A 22513-nucleotide genomic window follows, 5' to 3' on the forward strand; every position below is an offset into this window, starting at 1 on the left:
TTTTTATGCTATACGGCGTGGTCACATTTCCATGTGAGTATCCTGTTATTGCAGCATCATTTTCTTGAATTTGTTGGTTTTTTTGTGTGTGTTTGTTTTGCTTGTTTGTTTGTTTTAGGAATTGCATAGACCAGAAATAGAACCTGGGTCTCCTGCATGGCAGGCGAGAACTCTACCACTCAACTACCCTTGCGCCCCTCCAAGCACCTTTCAATTTAGCTCTCAGAATAGCTCTGAAGTTTGGTGATATCATGTTTGTGTTGCAGATAGCACAGATCAGGACCTAAGCGTTTCCTGTTCTCCTTCTAATAGACTGAACTATTTAGAAGGACGTTTTTCTTTACTCAACAAATATTTGTTGAATACTTCCTGGATCTAGCTTTCAAGTTGCTCCCATTAAAATAGAATTACAGGGAATAGAATGCAGGGAAAATAGAGTTACCATAATAAACTACTGTGATACATGGATAGTAATATTTGATGTTCAAGATCTTGGGTTGATGTCCATTTGGATGTGGCTTTTACCTGGGAAAGAATGGGATTCATATTTGGGGGGTTTATTTGGTTCACTCATCAAGGAAAGTGATAGCTCTAGTAGGGACATGGCTTCGGGTAGAAATATTTTCTGGCTCTAGCAATGCAGTGTAGCCTTTTGTCAGACTCCCCCTTCCAGCGACCAGTAGAAATAGAACAGTATTGTAGGCTTTGGTGTTCTGTGAGCTGCAGTGAGGAAGCTGTTAGGTGTGACCTAGTTGTTCTCAACCCTGGTTGCACATAGTATCATCTGGGGAGCTTTAAAATATATTTACGCTTGGGTCCCACCCCAATCAAGGAAGCTAGGATGTCTGCTTGTGTATTTTGAACTCTCCTGGGATATTCCTAATGTGTAGCCAGGATTGAGAACCACTAGTAGTTGGAAATACATGGCCCTCAGGAATCAGATGCACCTGGATCAATTGCAGATTAATTTTGAAGTTACTTTTCCTCCCCAAGCCTATTTCCTTAACTGTAGAAAAAGGATAATACTTTCTACTTTGCAGGACTATAGCCAATGTTAAATCAGAGAAAGTACATAAAGTACCTAGTACAGTATCGCAGTATCTGGAGCAGAGAAAATGTTCAATAAAAAGTAGCTAATATTTTTTACCATTATTATTATCATTTGTAATTTTTATATATACTCATAGCAAAACAGCAGACACAGGGAAGGACAGTGGATGGGAAAACAAAAGATACAGGTTTCAATCCTTATTCTACCACTTATCTAACAATTGTAAGTGTGAACCATTTTGTTCATTTATCTGGAACTGTTTCCTTAATGGGGGTAAAACCGATCAACTTCACGCTCCTTTACTCCCTCCCAAGCTTAGTGGGAATATCAAGTAGTTATCAGGAGAGTGCTTTGAGAAGTGTAAAGTGTGTCAGGAAAAATAGAATTTTTCTGCTATAGTGTACACAGCCTGGTGCCAAGGAGAGTGGTATGTCTAGAAATAAAAGGTACAGTCTACATGGGGAATCAGAATTTATATGTGTGCCCTGTATTATTGTTTTTCTTTTCCATATGTGTCTCACTCACCAGAATGGCTAGCAATGCTCACAAGGCAAGGCAATATATAAGTATTTCATGTGCATTTGCATGATTAGAAATTACATATACCAGGGAGAGTGGTCAGAGGGTTGAGATTTGAACTGGGCCTTGAGGGGTGTCTACAAGACAGGAGAACAGGGGCATGTATTAGACAAGAGGGAAGAGTCTAAGCTTACTGATCCCTGTTATATGCTAGATACTCTCTATAGGCTCTTTAATTTAGTCCTTACAACCACTATGTAAGGAGGGGTTACTATACTCATTTCCCAGATGAGGAAAGAGAGTGAAAGAGGTGAAGAATCCAACAACTGGAAAGTAGGCCCCATAGTCACATCTGTCCAACTCTGGACTCTGCGTTCTTTACATTATACCATACTGTCTCACCTAGAAGTGACAAAGGAGGACATGCTTTGATAGGACAGGGAGGAAGCCAGTTTGAACAGAGTAGAGCTTGTGGTTAAAGTCCAAGGATAGGGTCTGGGAAGATGATTTGGAATCAGCTCGTAGAGGGCCTTGAATTTAAGCTGAGGAGTTTGGACTTTATTCCATGTGTTTTATAGTCACTAGAAAGATCTTTAAGAAGAAGAATAACAGTATAAAATGCTTTAAATAAATCTTAACAATAGTATTGTATGGATTGAATTTAATATTTTTTACATTTACCGTCAACATTTTTGTAAGAAAAAAGTGAAATGAATAACAAAATCTACCAACAACCTTAGATAGTTGCATATACTTCTATTTCAATATGATCTACATCAGGTCATACTGAAAAGTACGCATTGTACACTTTTCCCCCCATTTAATATTATTTCATATGCATATTTTTGTCTTGACCTGGTCCAAATTCTTGTCAGTTTATGTATGATAGGTACTGGATAAACATTTGTAAGAATTGAATAGTTTGTTTTTTGCTTTGTGGTTGGGCCCAACTTTTTGCTGTTAAATGCATGTTCTTGTGCCAGTTGCTCTTCCTTATGATTTTTTTCCTCTTTGGTTAAATTCCTCGGGGCATGTTCCCCAAAGTGGAATTACTGGATCAACAAGTATGAACTATCTCATATGTATGATTATGCATTCCATCCACATTGTATCAGAATACTTGATGGATATCTAGATGGGATAAGTCCAGTTTACAATATCACCAACAATGTGTGTTTGCACCTGTTTCACTATACTTCTGCCAGAACTATTTAATTAAAAATTTTTTTTGTTTATTTTTTACTGACTGACTTAAAAAACAGAGAGATAGAGGCGGGGGACAAGTTAGGAGACTGCTATGATAATAAAAGCCTAGTGAGAAGAACCTGGATTATAGTGGTAGCCAAGGCAAATTAACAAATGCATCATCATGCATGTACTAAGTACCTGCTATATGTACTAAAACACATTAGTACCTAACTTAATCCTCTTATTAGCTTCATATGATAATATATCATAGATCTTAATTTTACAGATGAGGAAACAGGCTTAGCAAATTACTATGACACACCCAAGGCCATACAGATAGGAAGTTCTAGAGCTGGGATTCAAACATGGGCTTTCTGAAGGGACAGCTACTGGAAGAATTACAAAATAAAAGCCAGAATTGTTTATAACCAAGAAGAAATGGGGACCAGGGAAGTGGCTCAGATAATTCCAATATTGGGTGCCTGCCCATGAGAAGTATTCCATTGGGCCAACCATCCAAGCTTCTGGTATCATTCTCTCTTCCAGGGGACTTGGACACTTTCAGCAAAGTGCGGCCTCCAGGAGAAAAGCCAACCATCATCCGTCCCCCAATGAGACCTCCAGACCCTCCCTGCCGGGCAGCTACTCCCCAAAAGCCAGAACCAAAGTTAGATCTTGTGGCTGGCAATGCAGAAGAGATCCCATCATCCGTGTAAGTTGTTCCTCAACCTTGATCTAAGGATAAAAGGCCTGTTTTAGGCAACTGAAAGCACTTTCAAGATCACCATATATGGTTGTGAAGGCTGTACAGTGCACAACACCAAGGGTGTCATTCCCTTCTTAGTGAACAGTAATATCACAGGCCAGTCCTAATTGGAGTGTTTCACTCATCACCCAATTTGACTAAAGTTGAAGACTTTGAATCTCAGAGGCTACTAGGAGAGCAATTTTCTTAGCTCCCTTGAACTTTGTAGGTGATTTTTTTATTTTATAATCTCTTGGACATAGAAATTTTGTTCCCATTTTCATGTTATTGCTACTGGTTTTGAAAATAATTTAATGAATAGATTGCTTTATTATATTTGTGTGCCTTGAGTTTTGTTGTTTCTTTTCTTTTTGTAAGCAAAGGGTATGATTTGTATTTCAAAATGTCTTAGGTTCTCCAGAGACCTTCTTGCAGGATAGGAGCTGAGTTTCCAGGGAAGAAGCACTAGTATGGGGCAGCAGTAGCTCTCAGGAATCAGCGTTGCCTGGCCAAAACTAGACTGGCTGGTCTTTTCTCAGTCTGTCACTGGGACCTCTCTTAGTATATTTCTGTTTCTTATTTTCTATAACTGTAACATGGAGGGAAGGAAAGAGAACAAGGCCTCTAAATCTTTGACTAATTAGCTAAGTATATATTTTAAATGCCAAAAGTAATGCTTAGAAACTAAGGATCTGTTTTCACTTATTTCCCCCGAAAAAAGCCTGAATCGGCAACCTACTTAGACCATTCTATACCAGCAGTGGAAACGGGAGATAGCAATGGTCTTGGAGGTGACTGTGGACTCTGGGTTATTTCACATCCACCTATTTGCGTTTCTCCTAAGACCCAGACCCAGGACCTTTGCCAGAAAAGGTAGGGCCTGGCATCAGTAGCCCAGCTGGTTCAGAGTCTCCTGTCTCTTCCAGTGGCCGTTAGTCCTCACATCTATTCCACAACAACTCATCAGACTTGGTTGGCTTCTGTTTGCAGGGTGGCTTCCAGGACCAGGTTCTTTGAAACGGCTTCCCGGAAAACAGGAAGGTAAGAGATACAGGCAACAGAAGAGAAACCAGATCACTTTTTATTAAATGCATCTTGAACATTATATTTGCTCTTGCTCTCACATTCTCATTTTCTCTCTCTGTAGCTCTGTTTCTGTGACTGGCACTGTCTTTTGTCTCTCTAACTCTGCCTTTTTTTCCTCTTTCTGTCTCTCTCCCTGTCTCTGCACTTGTATGCTTCTCTGCCTCTCTATCTCCATCTCCCTCTGCATCTCTATCTTTCTCACTCTGTTTCTGTTTGTCTCTCCAATACTATTCTCATACTATTTGTCTCTGTGTGTTTCTGTCTTTGTGTCTTTCTGTCTATCATTCTCTGCCTCAGTCTATGCCACTGTCTCTGTCTTTACCTCTCTGTCTTACTATATTTTTGTTTCACTCTTTGTCTTTTTTTCTATTCCTGTCTGTCTTTTTAATCTGTTGTCTGTCTCTTTCTCTATCAATCCCTGTGTCTCTGATCCTCTCTGTCCCTCACACATACATACAAGTGCATATACTTACAAAGCACTGTTGCAAAAACTTTACAACCAATGTAGGCCTTACTTTTTGTTATTTTGCTTATTTAGAGCCTATTATATTCTAAAATGGCAGCTGATGGGGATATGTAGCATACAACATTCTAATGAAAACATCCTTCGAATAAACATGACCCTCACTTCAGAAATAAACGTTAAACTTATGTAGTTATTATTAAACTGGCTGTACATATAAATAACCTAGAAAACTTTGAGGATAAAAAAGCATTGATTCCCGATTTCTATTCTAGACCCATTAAAATAGAATCTTTAGAAATGGGACCTGGAACACTGTTTTATGTATCCTTCCTCCCTCCCTTCCTTCATTCCTTCAGTCTATCCATTATTCTTCTTTCCTTCCTTTTGTTTGGATAGTTTGTTTTTAAAACTCATCAGGTGCTGGTGCAGACTACCCAAAGCTTGGCAATTGGGATGTTTTGAGCTAGAACACCTGGAGAATTGGTTAGGGACTCTCCTGTGAATTTGCTCCATGGTGTTTATCAGAGAGTTTGAAGTTTTACTTTCTTTCAGGTGGTAGGATTATAACTCTTCTAGGTCACCAATTAAAAGCACAACATTGAGACTATCAGTAGTGGAGCTGGGGTAGAGTTGCTCTCTAGTTATAAATGTGGAACTTGACTCACTGGGACATGATTCTGCACAGCGGGTCACTCTAGCTCTGCTTGGCAGTGAACCACAGGATACCCTAGGTAGGGCCAAAATTCTCCTTAGATGGTAATTTCTCACTATTGTATCATAACAGATGAAAGTGAAGTCAAAACCCTAGATTTCTCTTTTTGATGATATGAGCAAAAAGGTTTTCATCTAGGAAGTTCTTAAGGCGTGTTTAACCAAATGCCTCCCTTGAAAAGGTAAGAGAAGAAGAACGGGGAGGAGAAGAAAGAATGAAGGAGAGAGAGAGAATAAACGGAAGAGAGAGAGAAACCTAAGCTATAAACATGGCGCTAGATGCTTAGGAGAATCATTTCCCCATTTTGCAAATTGCTTCTTTGACTCTGCCCTGAAAGAGCCTTGCTTTAGCTTTCTGATCCTGATTTCTAGAGTCTTAGTGAAATGGTTTTCCTTTACCCACAGTTCTTCTCAAGGCAGACTTCCTGGAGATGAAAGTTGAGGACACAGGTATGTTGTCTTCATTTCTGATTACAGAACCTTATTCCACTTAAGTCTTCTTTATAAGATAAGAGTCTGAGGACTGAAATACCATGAAGGTCCAGTGGGTAGGTACTCACCTCTATGCCTCAGTCCCTTACCCTATAATTATATGACCCTTAAATTTAGTGCCTTTCAATTACTGGGTTCTCTGTGTTTCCTTCCTTCTTCTTTTCCTACTCCCCTAGCCAAAACTGTAATGTAGTTTTACAAATTGTCCTTGGTACCCAATTTATTTGGAATCACAATCTGTGACATTTTGGGCAAGTCCATTTCATTCTCCGAGCCTCAGTTTCCCATTTGGTCAAATTGAAAATTAGAACCATCCATACGTGACATCTTTTGTGTCTATAATACCTCCCTTTGCGTATTATAATAGGTGTCAAGGTGTCAATCATAGTATCTGAAGAGGGACTTTGTTGCTTCATACCAAATCACTATTTCAATCTTACCCACCTGAACCTTCATCCTTCATCCTTTATATTTGTCTAATACAAAACACTTTCCCATTCATTAGTTCATTTGATCCATATCACATGCCAAAAGTCAGGAATAATATATATATTTCATCTCAACAAATAAGGAAACTGAGGTTCAGAGGAGTTAAGTGACTTGTTAAAGTCACAGAAATCATGGAGGTCAGAGAAATTCCTTTCTCTACCTAGGAGTTCTTATTGCTTGATTATCAGATCGTTGCTATGACATGAACTGATATACATATAATGAGATCCAGATGTCTAGAGCTTGGCTTTCCATGTGCTCCCCAGGTTTCCTTCTCTTCCTGTTACTGCCAGTCCTCAGAGGTCCACGAGAAGATAAGCTATTCTTTATCAGCCTCCTAGGAGGTGAAGTCCCAGTAAAAGGAAATTTGGAGTTATTCTAGGGCCATAAATGCAGGGGGTATGCTGCAGAGGAATAATCTCAGAGATTCTAATATTAGGCTTCTGTTTCCCCAGGTAGACTTTTGGGGATTAGATTTGAAGCCAAAGAAGCAAAGTCTTCATCCCTGATTATAGCACCATGTTAGGCCCATTTCATGGGATCTGAGTTATAAGGGCCTTTCCCAAACCAAGCTTTGTGCTCAGGAGATTAGGTACCAATTGTAGGATTAGCTACCAATTATAAGATTATCTATCAAGAAGTGACCCACTTCTAAGTGCTTGGCCAGTCCTAGCTAATGCACTACTCTCTTCTTTTCCTTTCAGGTTTTAAAAGCCTTGGCCTCAGAGGACGCTTTCCAGCTTCTGAGAGGGTCTTCTTCAAACCCTTGTGTGCTGAGTCATTTAGTGCTGAAGAGCAGCTTCTTACTGGCCCTATACCTTCAGGGTTCTGGGAAGCCATAAAATAAGGGCCCATGTCCTAGACACATGTCTATTTCTCCTTTGTATTCTGTCTTCATCCCCTCAGAATGTCTCTTTCTTATTCTCCTGTAAGACTGTGAATGAATGGCTGGACTCCCTCAAGCCAGACTCTCCAGAAACCAAGTTATTCACTGACCTGAGTTGAAGAGGAAAGCCCAATTTTCAAGTCTTCTCTGGCTTTCTCAAAAGGCTATTGAGCTCTGAAAGATTTGAGGTTAAAGACTGATCTCAAGGGTCTTACCGTAATCTAAAGTCCACTTGAGTTAGGGCCATTGCTTATCTTATGGGTCAGGGAGTAGTAATCTTTGCCAAACATTGGAGAACCTTAACATGTCTCTTTTTTTTTTATTATTATTATTTTGGTATGGGCAGGCACCAGGAATCGAACTCAGGTCTCCAGCATGGCAGCTGAGAACTCTGCCTGCTGAGCCACCATGGCCCACCCTTAACATCTCTCTTTTTTTTTTTTTAACATGGGCAGGCACTGGGAATCAAACTCGGGTCCTCTGGCATCGCAGGCAAGCATTCCTGCCTGCTGAGCCACCGTGGCCCGCCCCTTAACATATCTCTTAATGAGGGTATACACACCGGTGCCATGTTAAAGCTCTGGCACTGCAACGTGTTGCCAAAATCCTGTCTAGTACAGCATGAGTGAAGTACTCACAACCTGTCCATGTAGTCCTCAGAAGGTTGCCTTCTTGCTCTTACATACAGCTGCTTAGAACAAATCTTCAAAGCATGTTTTGCATGTCAAAGCCTAGGTCTGAATTATTCTCCCTCCTATTTTGTCCTGACATCTTCCTTTCCATGCAATTAAGAAAGACACAAAAGTTGAAAACATTTCTTTAAAAAAGGCAGACTGAGTTTATCCTGCTGAAGTTCCATTTTTGGATCAAATGCTGGAAAATATTGTTAAGGTGGATTGGGGTTGGGCAGCTGTCACCATTGCCTTGTGTTTGCCTTCTGCATATAAGTTCTTTTATCTCCTGAGAGAAACGGTTCTCAACCCAGTGTTCATGGATTCAGGATCTCCATGAGGCCCCTGAGAAAGTATCCAGAATTCTATAACAATGTGCTTTTTCTAGGGAGATGATCCATAACATTCTACTGAATTCCAAATAGGCTGGGTGTCTCAATACAAATCAAGAACCACAGCCCTCAAGATGAAAGACTCCTTTTAAAATCAAAAAAGTATTAGCTCAGAAGGAAGTCTAACCACCTTATTTATAATTATGGAAACTCAGGCGCAGCATGTAAGTGGCCATGCTTAGGGCAATATCTCAGGTCACTGGGATTCTATTCAGGGTTATTTGCATTACACCACACTTATCTAGCAACGGTACTTATGATTGGTGACTTTGGTTGTCATCATTTTTTAAGGTTTGGCTTTTACCCTCTTTCCTGAGCCCCACAATTTGCCACCATGGAAACCCTCCAAAAATAAGACCCTGATCCACTTCATTCACCATCTCAATCATTGGAAAGGAACTAAAACAAAATTGATGTAGCATGTCAGAACTATGAAGAATAGATATTTGAGATTCTTGTTTGTTGAAGGAAAGCTGCTGGAGAGAGTATCAGTGCTTGTGTTCCCACCCAGTTACCTGGGCCATAGCCCTACTTCAGGGTCTCTGTAATTATAATGTGGCACAGTGTGAGAGAAGGGGCTCTACTACTCACATTCTTCTAGCAAGGCCCTTCTACACTGATTGTAGTACTGAAGGAAAAGCATATAGATGATAGATGGATAGATGAATAGATAGATAGATATAGATAGATGATAGATAGATAGACAGACAGACAGACAGCCAAACAAATGGAGTGAGCACCCATATGTCCATACCAAATCTATGCCTTTGGAATACTGTTATGGAAAGGCAATGACCACTTTCAAAACTGAACCCCAGACATGGTTTACTGGTGAGTTAGGAACTTGTGGGCCAAACACATGAGACCCTTTTTGAAAGTAATTGAGTGGAAACTTGATACCATTCCAATAAGACATGCCCAAGTGGCTACATTGAAGTCTCTCAGCTCTACTCAGTCTCCTTCCTCCATGTTTGAACTCTCAAAAGACCAACTTACTAATAAATGAGGAGAAAGAGAACCAAATAGCCACCATTCTACCTGCTGTTCACCCTCAAAGGAAGTTTCTATAAGGTCTTCCTAGCCTCACCCAGGAAGTGTTTCCTGGGCTCCTGATCTTAGAGCTGTGGCATCCCTACTCTGCCTTATTAGATGACTAACTGAAGCAGGGAGGTGTGCAGATTTTGACCACAGATGGCCAGTGGAGCCCTAGTTGCTTGGAAAATGGATAGAAATATGGTTGGACTGTGGTTTTCATGGGGGCAAATACCACAATCACCACCACAAACATTAGAAAATTATTGAGAACCAAAGAAAGCAACTGCAATCCTAGTGGAAGAGGTGCCCTAGAACATGGCCCTGAGATTGCTGTATGTTGGCTTGGGACACAGCTGAAGAGCTTGGCCTAGATAGGTGATACCACAGCTCTGGCTAGAGGCCAGGGAATAGTGACTGGCTAGCTCTGCCCCCGCTTTAGGTTATACCCAAATAATGCCAATTAATGAACTCTAGTGCCTCCTTATTGACATTCTGATTTAAAGAACAAAGACTTCTATAGCATGGCACACTGTCATGGAGTGTGACTGGTTTGACCCAGGGTTGATGGAGTCTCATTCAGAAGAGGCTATGGAAAGAGGGTGATTAAGTGAAGATGGCAACTATAGGAAATTGTCAGCATTCCTTGGCCATTGGGTTAGAGAAACTGGCAGTGGGTGAGTCTTGAACTGGCAGTAATAGCAAAGGAACTAGCATTTATTAAGCATCTGCTAAAGGCTAGGTGCTTCATATACATTATCACATGTAACCCTTACAATGATCATGCAAGGTAGGTTCTCTTCTCATTTTTCAAATAAAAGAATTACGGCCCAGAGACCTATAAAGTAGTGGGCTCAAGTTCACTAAAAAAGTAAATAACAGAACTGTAATTTGAAGCCAAGCCTCTCTGACTTTATGCCCCATATTGCTTTCCCTTTGCCATACTGAGGTTTCCCTTTTGTCAGCCCTCAAACAGAGGCTACGGTACTGAGGCTGCCATGACTCTCGATTCTTGCCTGCAAAAAATATATATATATATATATTAAAAGGCAAGCATTTAATGGGAAGGCAGGGATGCAGATACAGTTTACAAGAGAATGAAAACTGGGCAGGAAGATATTCCTGAGTTGGGTTTTTTCCTCACCTTTGTTGTGAGGTTTTTTTCCTCACCTTTGGATAATGTTTCATAAAGGATCGATTTTATTTAGTGAAATGAAGGATTTTTTTTTCAGTTGGCAATTGTTAAGCCCTTAGTTTAGCTGTTTTTTTTTAAAGGGAAAGAAAGGTCCTTTTATGTGTCTGTGTACTTGACCGAAGTTGCAGCTTGTGCAGTTCAGCTTGAGAGACTGGCAGCATACCCACAATGCAGCTTGAGAAGCAGAAAAGGTTTTGTTGTTTCTGTGGACTTGATGCCCTGGGCTCAAAACCCTGCAAGATTTTACTATGGTATTAGAAAAAATAAAAAGAAGATTTAGAATAAGAAATATTTCTGAGGTTTTTGTTTAAAAGCAAAAAGTTGGAGGTGTCAGTCACTAAAGGACAAAGCTCAGCATCCAATTTCAGTCATAAAATAGAATCATGTAGAGTACTTCTAAAATAATTGCCTATCATAGAGCAGCATCCTTCCCTTTTAAAGAAGTTCCTTGATTATGTAATAACTAGAACAGATAGTAGAGGAAGAAGTATTTCTGTGACTAGAAAAAATTGCTTTTGAAAGAGAATGTAGATAAATGATACTGTTTTTAAAGTAGCTACAGACAAGTGGCCTTGACACATTACAAGCCCAGAAAAATGACTTCAGAAACAATAAAAAATTGCAGAGAGAAGCACAATACTTCAAAGAGATGTTCTTAATGAAGAAAAGCCTTCATTTTCATGGGGGAAATGAAGTGCTTGTTGCCAATGACATTAATAGAGGGCTAAAAAGATTGCCTATATTAAATACATACGTGACATCAGAAAAAAATGAGATCCTGGGGTCCATTCATGTGACTTTCAATAAAGTATGCAGATTGTCTAGTATAAATGGCCTCCATCTGCAGTTTTGTCATGGAAACAATCATTTCATCAGGCATGATGACGCATCCATACCCACTGCTCATCATCTGCAAATCTAAAGAAACCTAGGAACAGAAACCTTTCAGATCTAGAAGTATCGAAGTACAGTTTACTTTGCACCAAGCCCTTGTCATATATTTCCTCAGACCTCAAAAAATCACTGTGCAATAGATGACAGCCCCATTTTACACATGTGCAATCTTGAACCTCAGGAAGATGTGAAATGACTTGCCCAAGATCATGCAACTAGGAATTGCTAAAATCCAGTCCTTATCTGTCCAATTTCAGAGACCTTCCTCTTTCTGATACTATACCACCCCCAGAAGTAAGGCAAAATTGAGAAGATGTTCAGAAGTGGGACTGATGGAAACAACATCTGCATATCTTGCAAACCAAAAAATGTCCATGGACCAGCAGCAGCAGCATCTGGAAGCTTATTAGAAATGCAGATTATTGGACCCCATTTCAGACCTACCAAATTAGAAACTGCATCATAACAAGATCCCTAGGATATTCCTATGCATTCTAAGTTTTGAGAAGCAGCAATCGAAGGCGACAGCAAAGCAGGTTGAGGAAGGAGACCAGTGACCTCCTTGTGAAGCAAAGTCCACAAACAGTAGATGAGGCTTATCTCTTATGTTAAGTGTTCTCACAAAGATTACACCCATAGCTGCCTGCTTCTCATGCTGCTTTGACAATGGCTTTGTGCTTTCACAATATGAATGTAGTTTTTCACCTCAAAGAATAGTGAAAACAGCCTAGGGAATAAGAAGACTGAAAATTACTTGTCTTTCAAATCTCTGAGCTTCAAATGCAGTGGAAAGGCAACATGGGGCAGGGGAAAGAGTTCTGTTCAGGAGCCTTGGGGTTCCAGATTAAGTGCTATCACTGCCTCTCTTTAATTCTGAGCAAGTCACTATCCCTCTCTGGACCTCAAATAGAATAAATTCCTCTGACTTGGGCCTTTGGTGGATAGTTTATTGGGGGTGGGAGGAGCTTGTAAAAAAATGTAAGACTCCTGCATACACCCACACCAGATATGCTACTCATCTTTCCAGGTGATTCTTATACACTAATTGAAGACTACTACCTATAATTTAACATATTACAGATAAAGAAACAGGCTCATAGAGAGAAGGGGACTTGCCTGAGGCCACATGCCTAAACCAAGAGCAGAAAATAGATGCTCAGAGTACCAGCCCAAGAGCCTTACAACCCTACTTTCTTAGGGTAATCACTTTTTCAGAATCAAGATAGCTACTTCCAGGACCAGGGCACACACTGGAAGAACTGATAGACCCTCCCACGTGGGGACTTTGTTTCCATTACATGTTCACATTCATTGCCTCATTCTAACCTCACAGAGCCCTACACAGCTAAGCAGATCAGGGGTGATTATCCTCATTTTATTGAGGCTCATGGAAGTGATATGACTTGCCCGAGGTAACATAGGTAGAAAATAGACTTTGACTTAGGGGTTCTGACCTCCCCTAGGTTGCACACCTTCTCTAGGGGATGAGAAGGAGCCTTCCAAATCATTAGCACTTCTCCTTGGAAATATTAAAAGCCCTAAGAAATAAGCAAGCAATTGCTTTAAAACAGATCGATTTCTTTTTCCTTTTGTAGCATACTGTAACAGTCACATGACTTGAAATTTTGCAGACCACTCTTACGTCCCTTACATCATTTTGTCCTGAAGTCCCTTACATCATTTTGTCCTGATAATAGCCCCATAAGGTAGGTAGGAAAAAGTTTTTTCGCCCTCATTTGATAGATGTAAAAATTGAGGCCAAGAGGCATTGTATTAGCTTTCTATCTCTGCTGTAACAAATTATCACAAACTTAGTATCAGTTTTTATGGGTTTCCTAAATTTGTCCTAATAACATTCCTCTGAGGGAAGTACTGGTATTAGCCCCATTTTTCAGATTAATAAATTGAGACACAAAACAGTTACATCCCTTGCCAAGTTCCTACAGCCAGAAAATGGTGGATTCAGGATTCAAATCCAGGCTGCCTTATCTAATCCCCTATGAATTCTACCAGTTTGGGCAAATTTTCCTAGAAAAGAGATTCAGGCCAAGTTGATTTAAAAAATTCCTTGCATCTTTGGTTCTCTAAACTTGCCCTAGGGGTTCTAGCATTCTGGTAGTACAAGTTAGCATAGCTGAATTTTCTGAAGGATTGTGTTAAATTTAGAGACTTGCTGAGTTCTATAGGGGGAATGGAGTGCCACTTGAAGGTGCTAGGGCTTTTCTAAAAGGCTAGAAGAAAAGGAGACCATCAGGGTGGGTGGAGTCAAGATGAATCAACCCCAGGAATGCCCTCTATATGAAAGAATTCCCATTTGGAGGCCCCCTCATAACATGGGATCTCCCTGTTTTGATGAGCATTCAAATTATATTACTTCCTCTAAATTTCCACAATGTCTTCAGCTGTCTATAAAAGCCTGTTTTCTGAATATCCAGTCCCTCAGAATTCCATAAAATGGTGTCTGGAAGTAAGGACTTTCCTTGTCCTGGAGAGTAGGGCATTCTCTCTGCTTTCCCTTTCCCTGCCCTTGCCAAAGTTCTGGGATCTGGTTTTCCACATGTATTGTCAGCCCTGAATTTACTCCTTGGCTTCTGCTTCTTCACATACTCACATCTATATCTCTTGAGGGTGTTAGACTCTGTCTTTCTGTAGTTCCCAGAGCCATCAGGATATGAGAGATAAATGGTGTATGTACAACCTTGGTCCTGAATTGCCCTTTACCTCCATCCCACCACTACTACCATCCTGTGGGGCTCAGAATTCTGTCTCCATTCTGAGTCTGAATTTAGAGGGGCTCAGAATTCTGTCTCCATTCTGAGTCTGAATTTAGAGGGGCTCAGGAGAGACTATTGAGTTCTTCTGTGGCTCCCGCTATCTCATTTGCTAGCCACTGCCTAACAGACCCTGGCCTCTAAACCCCTGGAAGGACACTGAGCCCCGTCATTATCCACATACATGCCTCAGTCCATAGGTCATGACTTTTGCCCTCGTTCCTCATCTTAACTTTCTCTGTATTTCCATGGTTAAGATCATGGGACCTGGAGACAGATTTTGTGACTTTATTCCAACTCTGCCACCTGGCAGCTATATCATCTTGCATAAGTTACTTCACCCAAACATACCTACCTAGTAGAATTGTGAAAAATACTATAATAACTGTGCTTAACCCTTAAGTGCTCCATTAATATTAGCTTGTGTAACAGTAGTCATAGTTGCTTCAGTTGTCATCCAGAAATGAAACCTTCTCTACACCCACTCATTCTCTGGTGGATTGAGCTCTGCCACACAAGGAGATCTCAAATGTAGTGTAACCTGCCTGACTAGAAACTGTTATGCCCTTTGGCTCCATGGCTAACAACCTAAATGCCCAGACACCCTATCTAAGACATCCCCATAGCTAAGTCAGTACTCCCACCCTTGTTCTTCTCTCAACCAGGAGTTGCATGCCAATAGCTGAAGCCCAGCTATCCTTTAGCCCTATGCAGTTGCCAAAAATTGGGCCTGAAGGACTCCTATGCCTTGAGGTCCCACAACAGCCTTTTCTCATGACAATTCAGCTCCTGGTAGTGTGGCTTGGGTACCTTTGCCCTCCCAAATACCCCTCCTACTACTATGAGGTGAGCTGTCTCTCCCACACTCCCTGCTCTCCCTTCCCCACACACTTAGCACTCCTGTTGTCATTACAACTGTTATTATGTTCCTGCAAAGGCACTCTGAGAGGGTGGGTAGGTTCTAGAGGGGGGAGAGGTGGGAACAGCATCATTCTCCTGGCTAATTTCACACTTAGTTGGAAGTTAACCCTAGGCTTTTGGCTGTCCAAGGTATGTTTATATTCATCAAGAAATCAAATTGTTTTCTCTGAAGTGAATAAGCCTTCACAAAATACCCTAGGAAATGGGCCTAAAAATCTTTTATATGGTTGTGAAGAGCTCTGAGAAAGCAGTATAGGCAGCTATATAGCCAAGCCATTCCAACTGTGACAAAGGGGTGGTGAGGGTGGAGGTGGGAGTAAATTCATCCCAGTCCACATTGTCCAGGGTATGAGAGTAAGATCTAGACCCTTTGCATGATTTGTGCTTCTGGAATTCAGCACCTTGAGGGTTGAAACACAGCCCACAATGAGGTTAGGGTCCCCTCAGACCAAAAGAAAAAAGGAAACATTGTTGAGCACTTATCTTGTGCTGGTCATAAAGTGGTAGAGCCCTGGACCTTAAATCTTCCCAGTGAATCTGGCCTAGGAATTCGGTAGTAATTGGGTGGTGAAAATTAGTATCATGTGCCAGGCATGTTACATAATTTTTTTTTTTTACATGGGCAGGCACCAAGAATCGAACCCAGGTCCTCTGGCATGGCAGGCAAGCATTCTTGCCTGCTGAGCCACCGTGGCCCGCCCTTGTTACATAAATTTTACATACATTTTCTCATCTTACCCTCTCAACCACCTCATTTTAGACCCATTTTACAGATAAGGAAACAAGAGATCTGTAAAGATTGATATTGTCCAAGATCATATAGTGAGTAAATGAAAGCCAAGATAGGAATAGAGGCCTGTGGAACTCCTGAACCTATACGTGGATGGCATTTTATCATTACTGAGGACTTCTCTAGACCTAAATACCACAAAATCCACTGCTGAACAGGTGTTTGGGAAAGATACTTTTCATTGGGTGTGCTGTGGGCAAGGGAGGTAAGTAAATGTGTGGCCTGGCCTGAAGTAAGTTAGGGGGAAGTTGCAGGACCACCCCTCTAGCCTATGTAGAACTGGGTAAATTGGGGAAAAAATCACCCATTGCTCAAGACACTTTATTGCCATCTGCCAATAAATTGTTGTAATAAAAAGATACAAGTCTCTTATGGAAATGTGAGAAGCATCCCGTAGCCATGTACAAATATATTCCGTGACCCTGGGAAAGTGCCCCGAAGAGTGAGGGAGGTGAAATAATCATGGAATTAACTGAGGCATTAATAAGTGTGCCTCAGATTCATCAAAGACCTAGCAGGTCATTTTCCAGATCAAGTAATGTTTAACTCCAAGGGAAAAGGAGTTATGGAAGTTTACTTAGTGGGAAGGAAAGACTTTGAATTCTAGAATTAATTTACATTTTCATTCCTGAGAAGGTTTAAGATGCTGATTTGAAGCTGAGAGAAAGAAGTAGGCAAGGGAGGAGAGGAAGACTCTCTGCTAGGCGCTTTTACACTAAATGTCTTATTTAATCCTCACAATAACCCTGGAAGAGATAGTATTATCTCAATTTTAGATATGAGGAAACTGAGGCTCTGCAAAGTTAAATAACCTACTTCACATCACACAGACATTAATTGGTGGTGCTGGGATCTGACCCCAGGTTTGTCTAAATCCAAAAATAGTAACTTTTCCCTTAACAACATAACTATTTGGCATATGGATGTATGTCCAATCATTCTGTTAGAAGCATTAAGTTGGTGGCTGAGTCTTGGAAAATAAAGGAACTACACAAACTGTGTTCGAGGGCTGTTGTTCCCTAACTGGGCAAAGGGTAATAGCCAATACTCAGGCCACTCAGGCACAATTCTCCATCCAGGACTTCTCTGGTGATCATTAAGTAGCAGAGACAGTATTCCCTCTCCCCATTCCCAAACATCCAGCAAACTCTAGGGCATCTATAGCCATATATGTGTCTATAAGTGATATAAAACTTCTTCAGTTCCAGATCAGGGAGGCATGGCAATGGAGCCCCCTCCTTGCTCTTGCTAACATGATGTAAAAGTGAAGGAACCCAAAACCCACATATAGTTTGTTGGTTGGAAAGTGCAAGTCCAGTGTCCATAGCCTATAGTCAAACTTACGGTCCTCCTAATAACTATCTCCATTCTTGCTGTCATCTCAGCAGCATTCTCCGTATCTGAGGGTGAAAGAAGTCATAGAGAGTTGGCCAGCTACAGTGAGGGATGAGGGATGGTGGAGACGGAGAACCAACAGAGGACATGGATGCCATATACATTCTCTGTCAGCCCTCCCAAGCTTTACAGGTTTTTCTGTCCCTCCAGGTCAGTCAATAGCCCGCCTAAACCAGCTTCAAGTTAAAAGCTGATTTCTTATAAAGAAGAGTCTGCCTCCTGAGCTAGTGCCTTTCTTTTCATCTCCAGGTCAAAGAAAGAATTAGAGTCTTTGATAAGGTAGAAAGGGACTTACATTTATTTAAAATTTATATATATATATATATATATATATATATATTATATATATTTATATAATATATATATACACACCACTTATAAGGTACTGTTCTCTGTACTTTACAAATATGAATTATTTTTATTGCTCACAACAACCCTATGAGGTAGGAATTATTATTATTCCAACTTTAAAGCTAAAACAATTGAGTCACAGAGAGCTTAAATGCCCTGCCTAAGGTTACATAGCTAGGAAGTGGTGGAGCCAGGATTCAAATCCAAGCAATCAGCTTCCAATTCTGAGCTTTTAATACTATGTAATGCTGCCCACATAGTTAAGTGGCAATGAATATGGTCTTTAGGTTTCAGACAGAACCTAGATTCCAATGCTTGTTCTGACAATTACCAGCTCTGTGACACCCTGTCATGTTTCTTGAACCTCTGGTTCCTCACCTATAACATAAAGATGATGGCAGGGTGCCCCTCAAGGTTGTAGTGATAAATGGAAAGTGCCTATCCTGGAATAGATGTCCAAAGCTGGTTCTTCTTTTCATTTTCCTAAGATTTGATTTATCATATGGACTCATTGGGCAAGTCAACTTAGCCTGTACCAGTGCCAAGCAAGTACTGGTTGGCACTATGGGTGGCGTTCCCTCCTACTGGAGTACCAGATTTCCGCTACAGAGACTGATATAGTTGGCATTTTTGAAGATTAAATTGTGCCAGAATTAATTAGCCATATGGCTCTGTCTCTCTCTATTCCATTAGGAAAACATGGACAGCAGGAGGGATATTTGCATGAATGAAAGTCATTCTCCCCAGCCATGAAGTTTCATTCAAATCTGTTCTGGTCTGGTAAAGCTGTTAGAATGTAATTTATCAGAAATGGGTTGGCTTTTAAAATGGGGATTTATTAACTTATAATTTACAGTTCTAAGGCTATGAAAATATCCAAATTAAGGCAGCAACAGGATGATACCTGGACTCTGAAGACAGGCTGCTGGCATCTGGGACATGTCTATCACATGTGAAAGCTCATGGTCGACATCTGCTGGTCCTTCTCTCCCTGGGTCTTATTACTTTCAGTTTCTGGTTTCAGTGGCTTCCTCTCTGTTTTCTGTGGGTCTTCTCTTACCTTCTTTGGGGCTTTTTTTCTAAATTTCTCCTTCTCTTTTATCTTCTTATAAAGGGGTCCAGTAAGAGGATTAAGACCCACCCAGGGCACACCTCAACTGACAAAACCTAATCAAAGGGTCACACCAACAATACGTCTACACCCGCAGGAATCGATTAAATCTAAGGGCATGCTCTTTCTGACATCCTTAAAACCTCCAAACTACCACAACTTCCCTGCATGTATTGCTGAAGGAGCCTTCTGAACACAAGTCTGCCACCAATACTTTCAGTTAATGGATAGTCCAGTTGATTTATTAGAGGTATTCGTTAATGGAATCCAAAGACTGAAAGACACCCTAAAGGTCATGCAGACCAATTCACCATCCAGCTGGGTGTATTAAAGTGCCCAAGCTCTAGAGTCAGACAGACAGGGATTCAAATGCTTCCTCTTATGTTCTTTAATCATCAAGTGAGCAAGTCACTTCTCTAAGTCTTAGTTTTACCATTTGCCAAAACAAGATCAATGAGTGCTCACCTTCAAGGTTCGTTGTGAGAATTCAAGGAGACAATAAAGTCAATAAAGTGTCTAACATAAGGAAAATGATCAATAAATGTAAGTTATTAATTCTAGCCTCATCTCTACAACAGATCAACAAGCTTTCAGGAATTCCCCACTGCTAACAGAATTGGTTTGTAAATGCTCTTAATGACCTACTTATACTAGGTATTTCTCAAAAAGAGTTATACAAGACTCTTTACTATGTGGCCCCTGTCTCATTTCCTACCCTTCCCACCACACACACATAGCCACACCTCTTATGTTCTTTACACACTGGACTCACAGATAATCTCATTTATATCTTTCAGAATCCTGGCAGGAAATTAAATCAGACTCAGGTGGTTCAAATGAAAAGCCTATAATGAATGGAGAAATCAACAAACTGTTTGCTACAGGGACTGTACCATTTTACATTCTCTACAATTGTTTTCTCTTTATCAAATAGTAGCCCTTCTAGTAGGTGTGAAATGCTATCTGTGGTTTTAATTTCCACTTCTGTAATAGATAGCGATGTTGAGTATCTTCTCATGTGCTTCTTAGCCATTTGTATATCCTCTTTGGAGATATTGTCTATTCAAGTCTTTTTCACATTTTAAAATTGGGTTATGCATCCTTTTATTGTTGAATTTTAGGATTTCTTTTTATATTCTGGATATTAAACCTTTATCAGATATGTGGTTTCCAAATATTTTCTCCCATTGAGTCAGTTGCCTTTTCACCCTTTTGACAAAGTCCTTTGATGCTCAAAAGTTTTTTTTAATTTTGAAGAATTTCCACTTACCTATTATTTTTTCATTGCTTGTGCTTTGTGTATAAGGTCTATGAAACCATTCACTAACGCAAAATCCTAAAGATGCTTTCCTACATTTTCTTGTAGGAGTTTTATAGTTCTGGTTCTTACATTTATGTCTTTGATCCATTTTGAGCTAATTTTTGTAAATGGTATGAGATAAAGGTGCTCCTTCGTTATTTTGCATCTGGATTTCTAATACTCACATCACCATTTGTTGAAGAGACTATTTTTCCCAATTAAGTGGACTTGGCAGCCTTGTCAATAATCAAATTGGCCATAGGTGTGAGGGTCTGTTTCTGAACACTCAATTAGATTCTATTGGTCAATATATCTATCCTTGTGCCAGTATCATGCTGTTTTAACCATTGTAGCTTTGTGTTATTCTTTAAAGTCAGGAAGTGTGAGACCTCCATCTTCTTTCTTCTTTTTCAAGATTTTTTTGCTATTCGGGGCCACTTACCCTTTCAAATAAATTTGATAATTGTTTATTCAATTTCTGCAAAGTAGGCTGTTGAAATTTTTATTAGGATCGGTAAATTATTTAGGGTAGGATTGACTTAATGATATTTAATCTTCCACTCCATGAACATAGAATGCTCTTCCATTTATTTAGGTCTTCTTTGATTTTCTTTTAGCATTGTTTAATAGTTTTCTCTGTACAACTCATTTACATCCTTGTTTAAATTTATTCCTAGATATTTGATACTTTTATTTCCTACTATAAATGGAATTTTCTTCTTGATTTCCTCCTCAAATTGCTCATTACTAACGTATAGAAACACTACTGTTTTTTTGCATTTTGATCTTGAATCCCACCACTTTGCTGAATTTGTTTATTAGTTCTAATACCTCTTTTGTAGATTTTGGGGACTTTCTATACATAGTATCATTCGTCTGATAATAACGAAAGTTTTACTTCTTTCTCCCCAATTTGGTTGACTTTTATTTCTTTATCTTGACTAATTGCTCTGGCTAGAACTTCCAGTACAATGTTGAATGATAGTGGTAATAATGGACATTCTTGTCTTGTTCCAGATCTTAGAGGGGAAGTTTTAATCTTTCACAATTGAGTGTGATGTTAGCTGTGGATTTTTCATATATTTCCTTTATCATGTTGAGGAACTTCCCTTCTATTCCTATTTTCCAAAGCATTTTTATCAATAAAGGATGTCGAATTTTGATAATTGTGTGGTTTTTCCCCTTCATTTTGTTGATGTGATATATTGCATAAATTAATTTTCTTATGCTGAACCACCCTTGCATACCTGGGACAAAAATCACTTGATTATGGCTTATAATTCGTTAATATGATGTTGTATTTGATTTGTAAGATTTGTGAAGGATTTTGCATCTGTATTCCTAAGAGAAATTGGTCTTTATCTGGCTTTAGTACTAGGGGTGATGTTGGCCTCATAGAATGAATTAGGTAGTGTTTGTCCTTTTGAATGTTTATCAAGAATTTGAGCAGCACTAGTATTAATTCTTCTCAAAATGATTGTTAAAGTTCCCCTGTGGAGACATCTGGTCCTGGGATTTTCTCTGTTGGAAGGAATTTAATGACTGCTTAAATCTCTTTGCTTGTAATTGATATGTCGAGGCCTTCTATTTCTTGTTGAGATAGTATAGATTGTTCGTGTGTTTCTAGGAATCTGTGCATTTCATTAAGGTTGTCTAATTTTTGGCATATTGTTATTTGTAGTATCCTCCTATGATCCTTTTTATTTCTGTGGGGTCAGTAGTAATGTTCCCCCTCTCATTCCTCTCTTTTTTCCTTGGTCAATCTAGGTAAATATTTTTTGTTTGTTTGTTTGTTTGTTTTTAATTGATATTTTGAAAGAACCAACTTTTGGTTTTGTTAATTCTTTATTGTTTTTTATTCTCAATTTCATTTATTTCTGCTCTAATATTTGTTATTTCTTTCCTTCTGCTTGTCTTGGGGTTAGTTTGTTGATCTTTTTCTAGGTCTTCCTGGTGTGCAGTTGGGTTTTTTATTTTAGCTCTTTCTTCTTTTTGATGATCTTTGTTTCTTCACACTACTCCAAGTTACTCTACCCTGTTTTTTCCTTTCAACCTTA

The 22513-nt window shown here is 39.8% G+C and overlaps 1 protein-coding gene across 2 annotated transcripts in view; it reads left to right on the top strand.

Moving 5' to 3' along the window:
- The window catches only part of OPHN1 (oligophrenin 1), a 528296-nt gene extending 513690 nt beyond the window's left edge, over positions 1-14606 (top strand). For both annotated transcript variants that reach the window (XM_077146702.1, XM_077146703.1), the window contains 4 exons: positions 3305-3470; positions 4494-4544; positions 6172-6216; positions 7452-14606. In XM_077146702.1, coding sequence (XP_077002817.1) covers positions 3305-3470; positions 4494-4544; positions 6172-6208 — 254 coding nt within the window. In that variant the 3' untranslated portion in view covers positions 6209-6216; positions 7452-14606. The remainder of the gene's footprint in view (positions 1-3304; positions 3471-4493; positions 4545-6171; positions 6217-7451) is intronic.
- Positions 14607-22513: the final 7907 nt, after the last annotated feature.

Source organism: Tamandua tetradactyla, chromosome X, assembly GCF_023851605.1.
Source record: "Tamandua tetradactyla isolate mTamTet1 chromosome X, mTamTet1.pri, whole genome shotgun sequence".
In the NCBI taxonomy this organism is placed as follows: domain Eukaryota; kingdom Metazoa; phylum Chordata; class Mammalia; order Pilosa; family Myrmecophagidae; genus Tamandua; species Tamandua tetradactyla.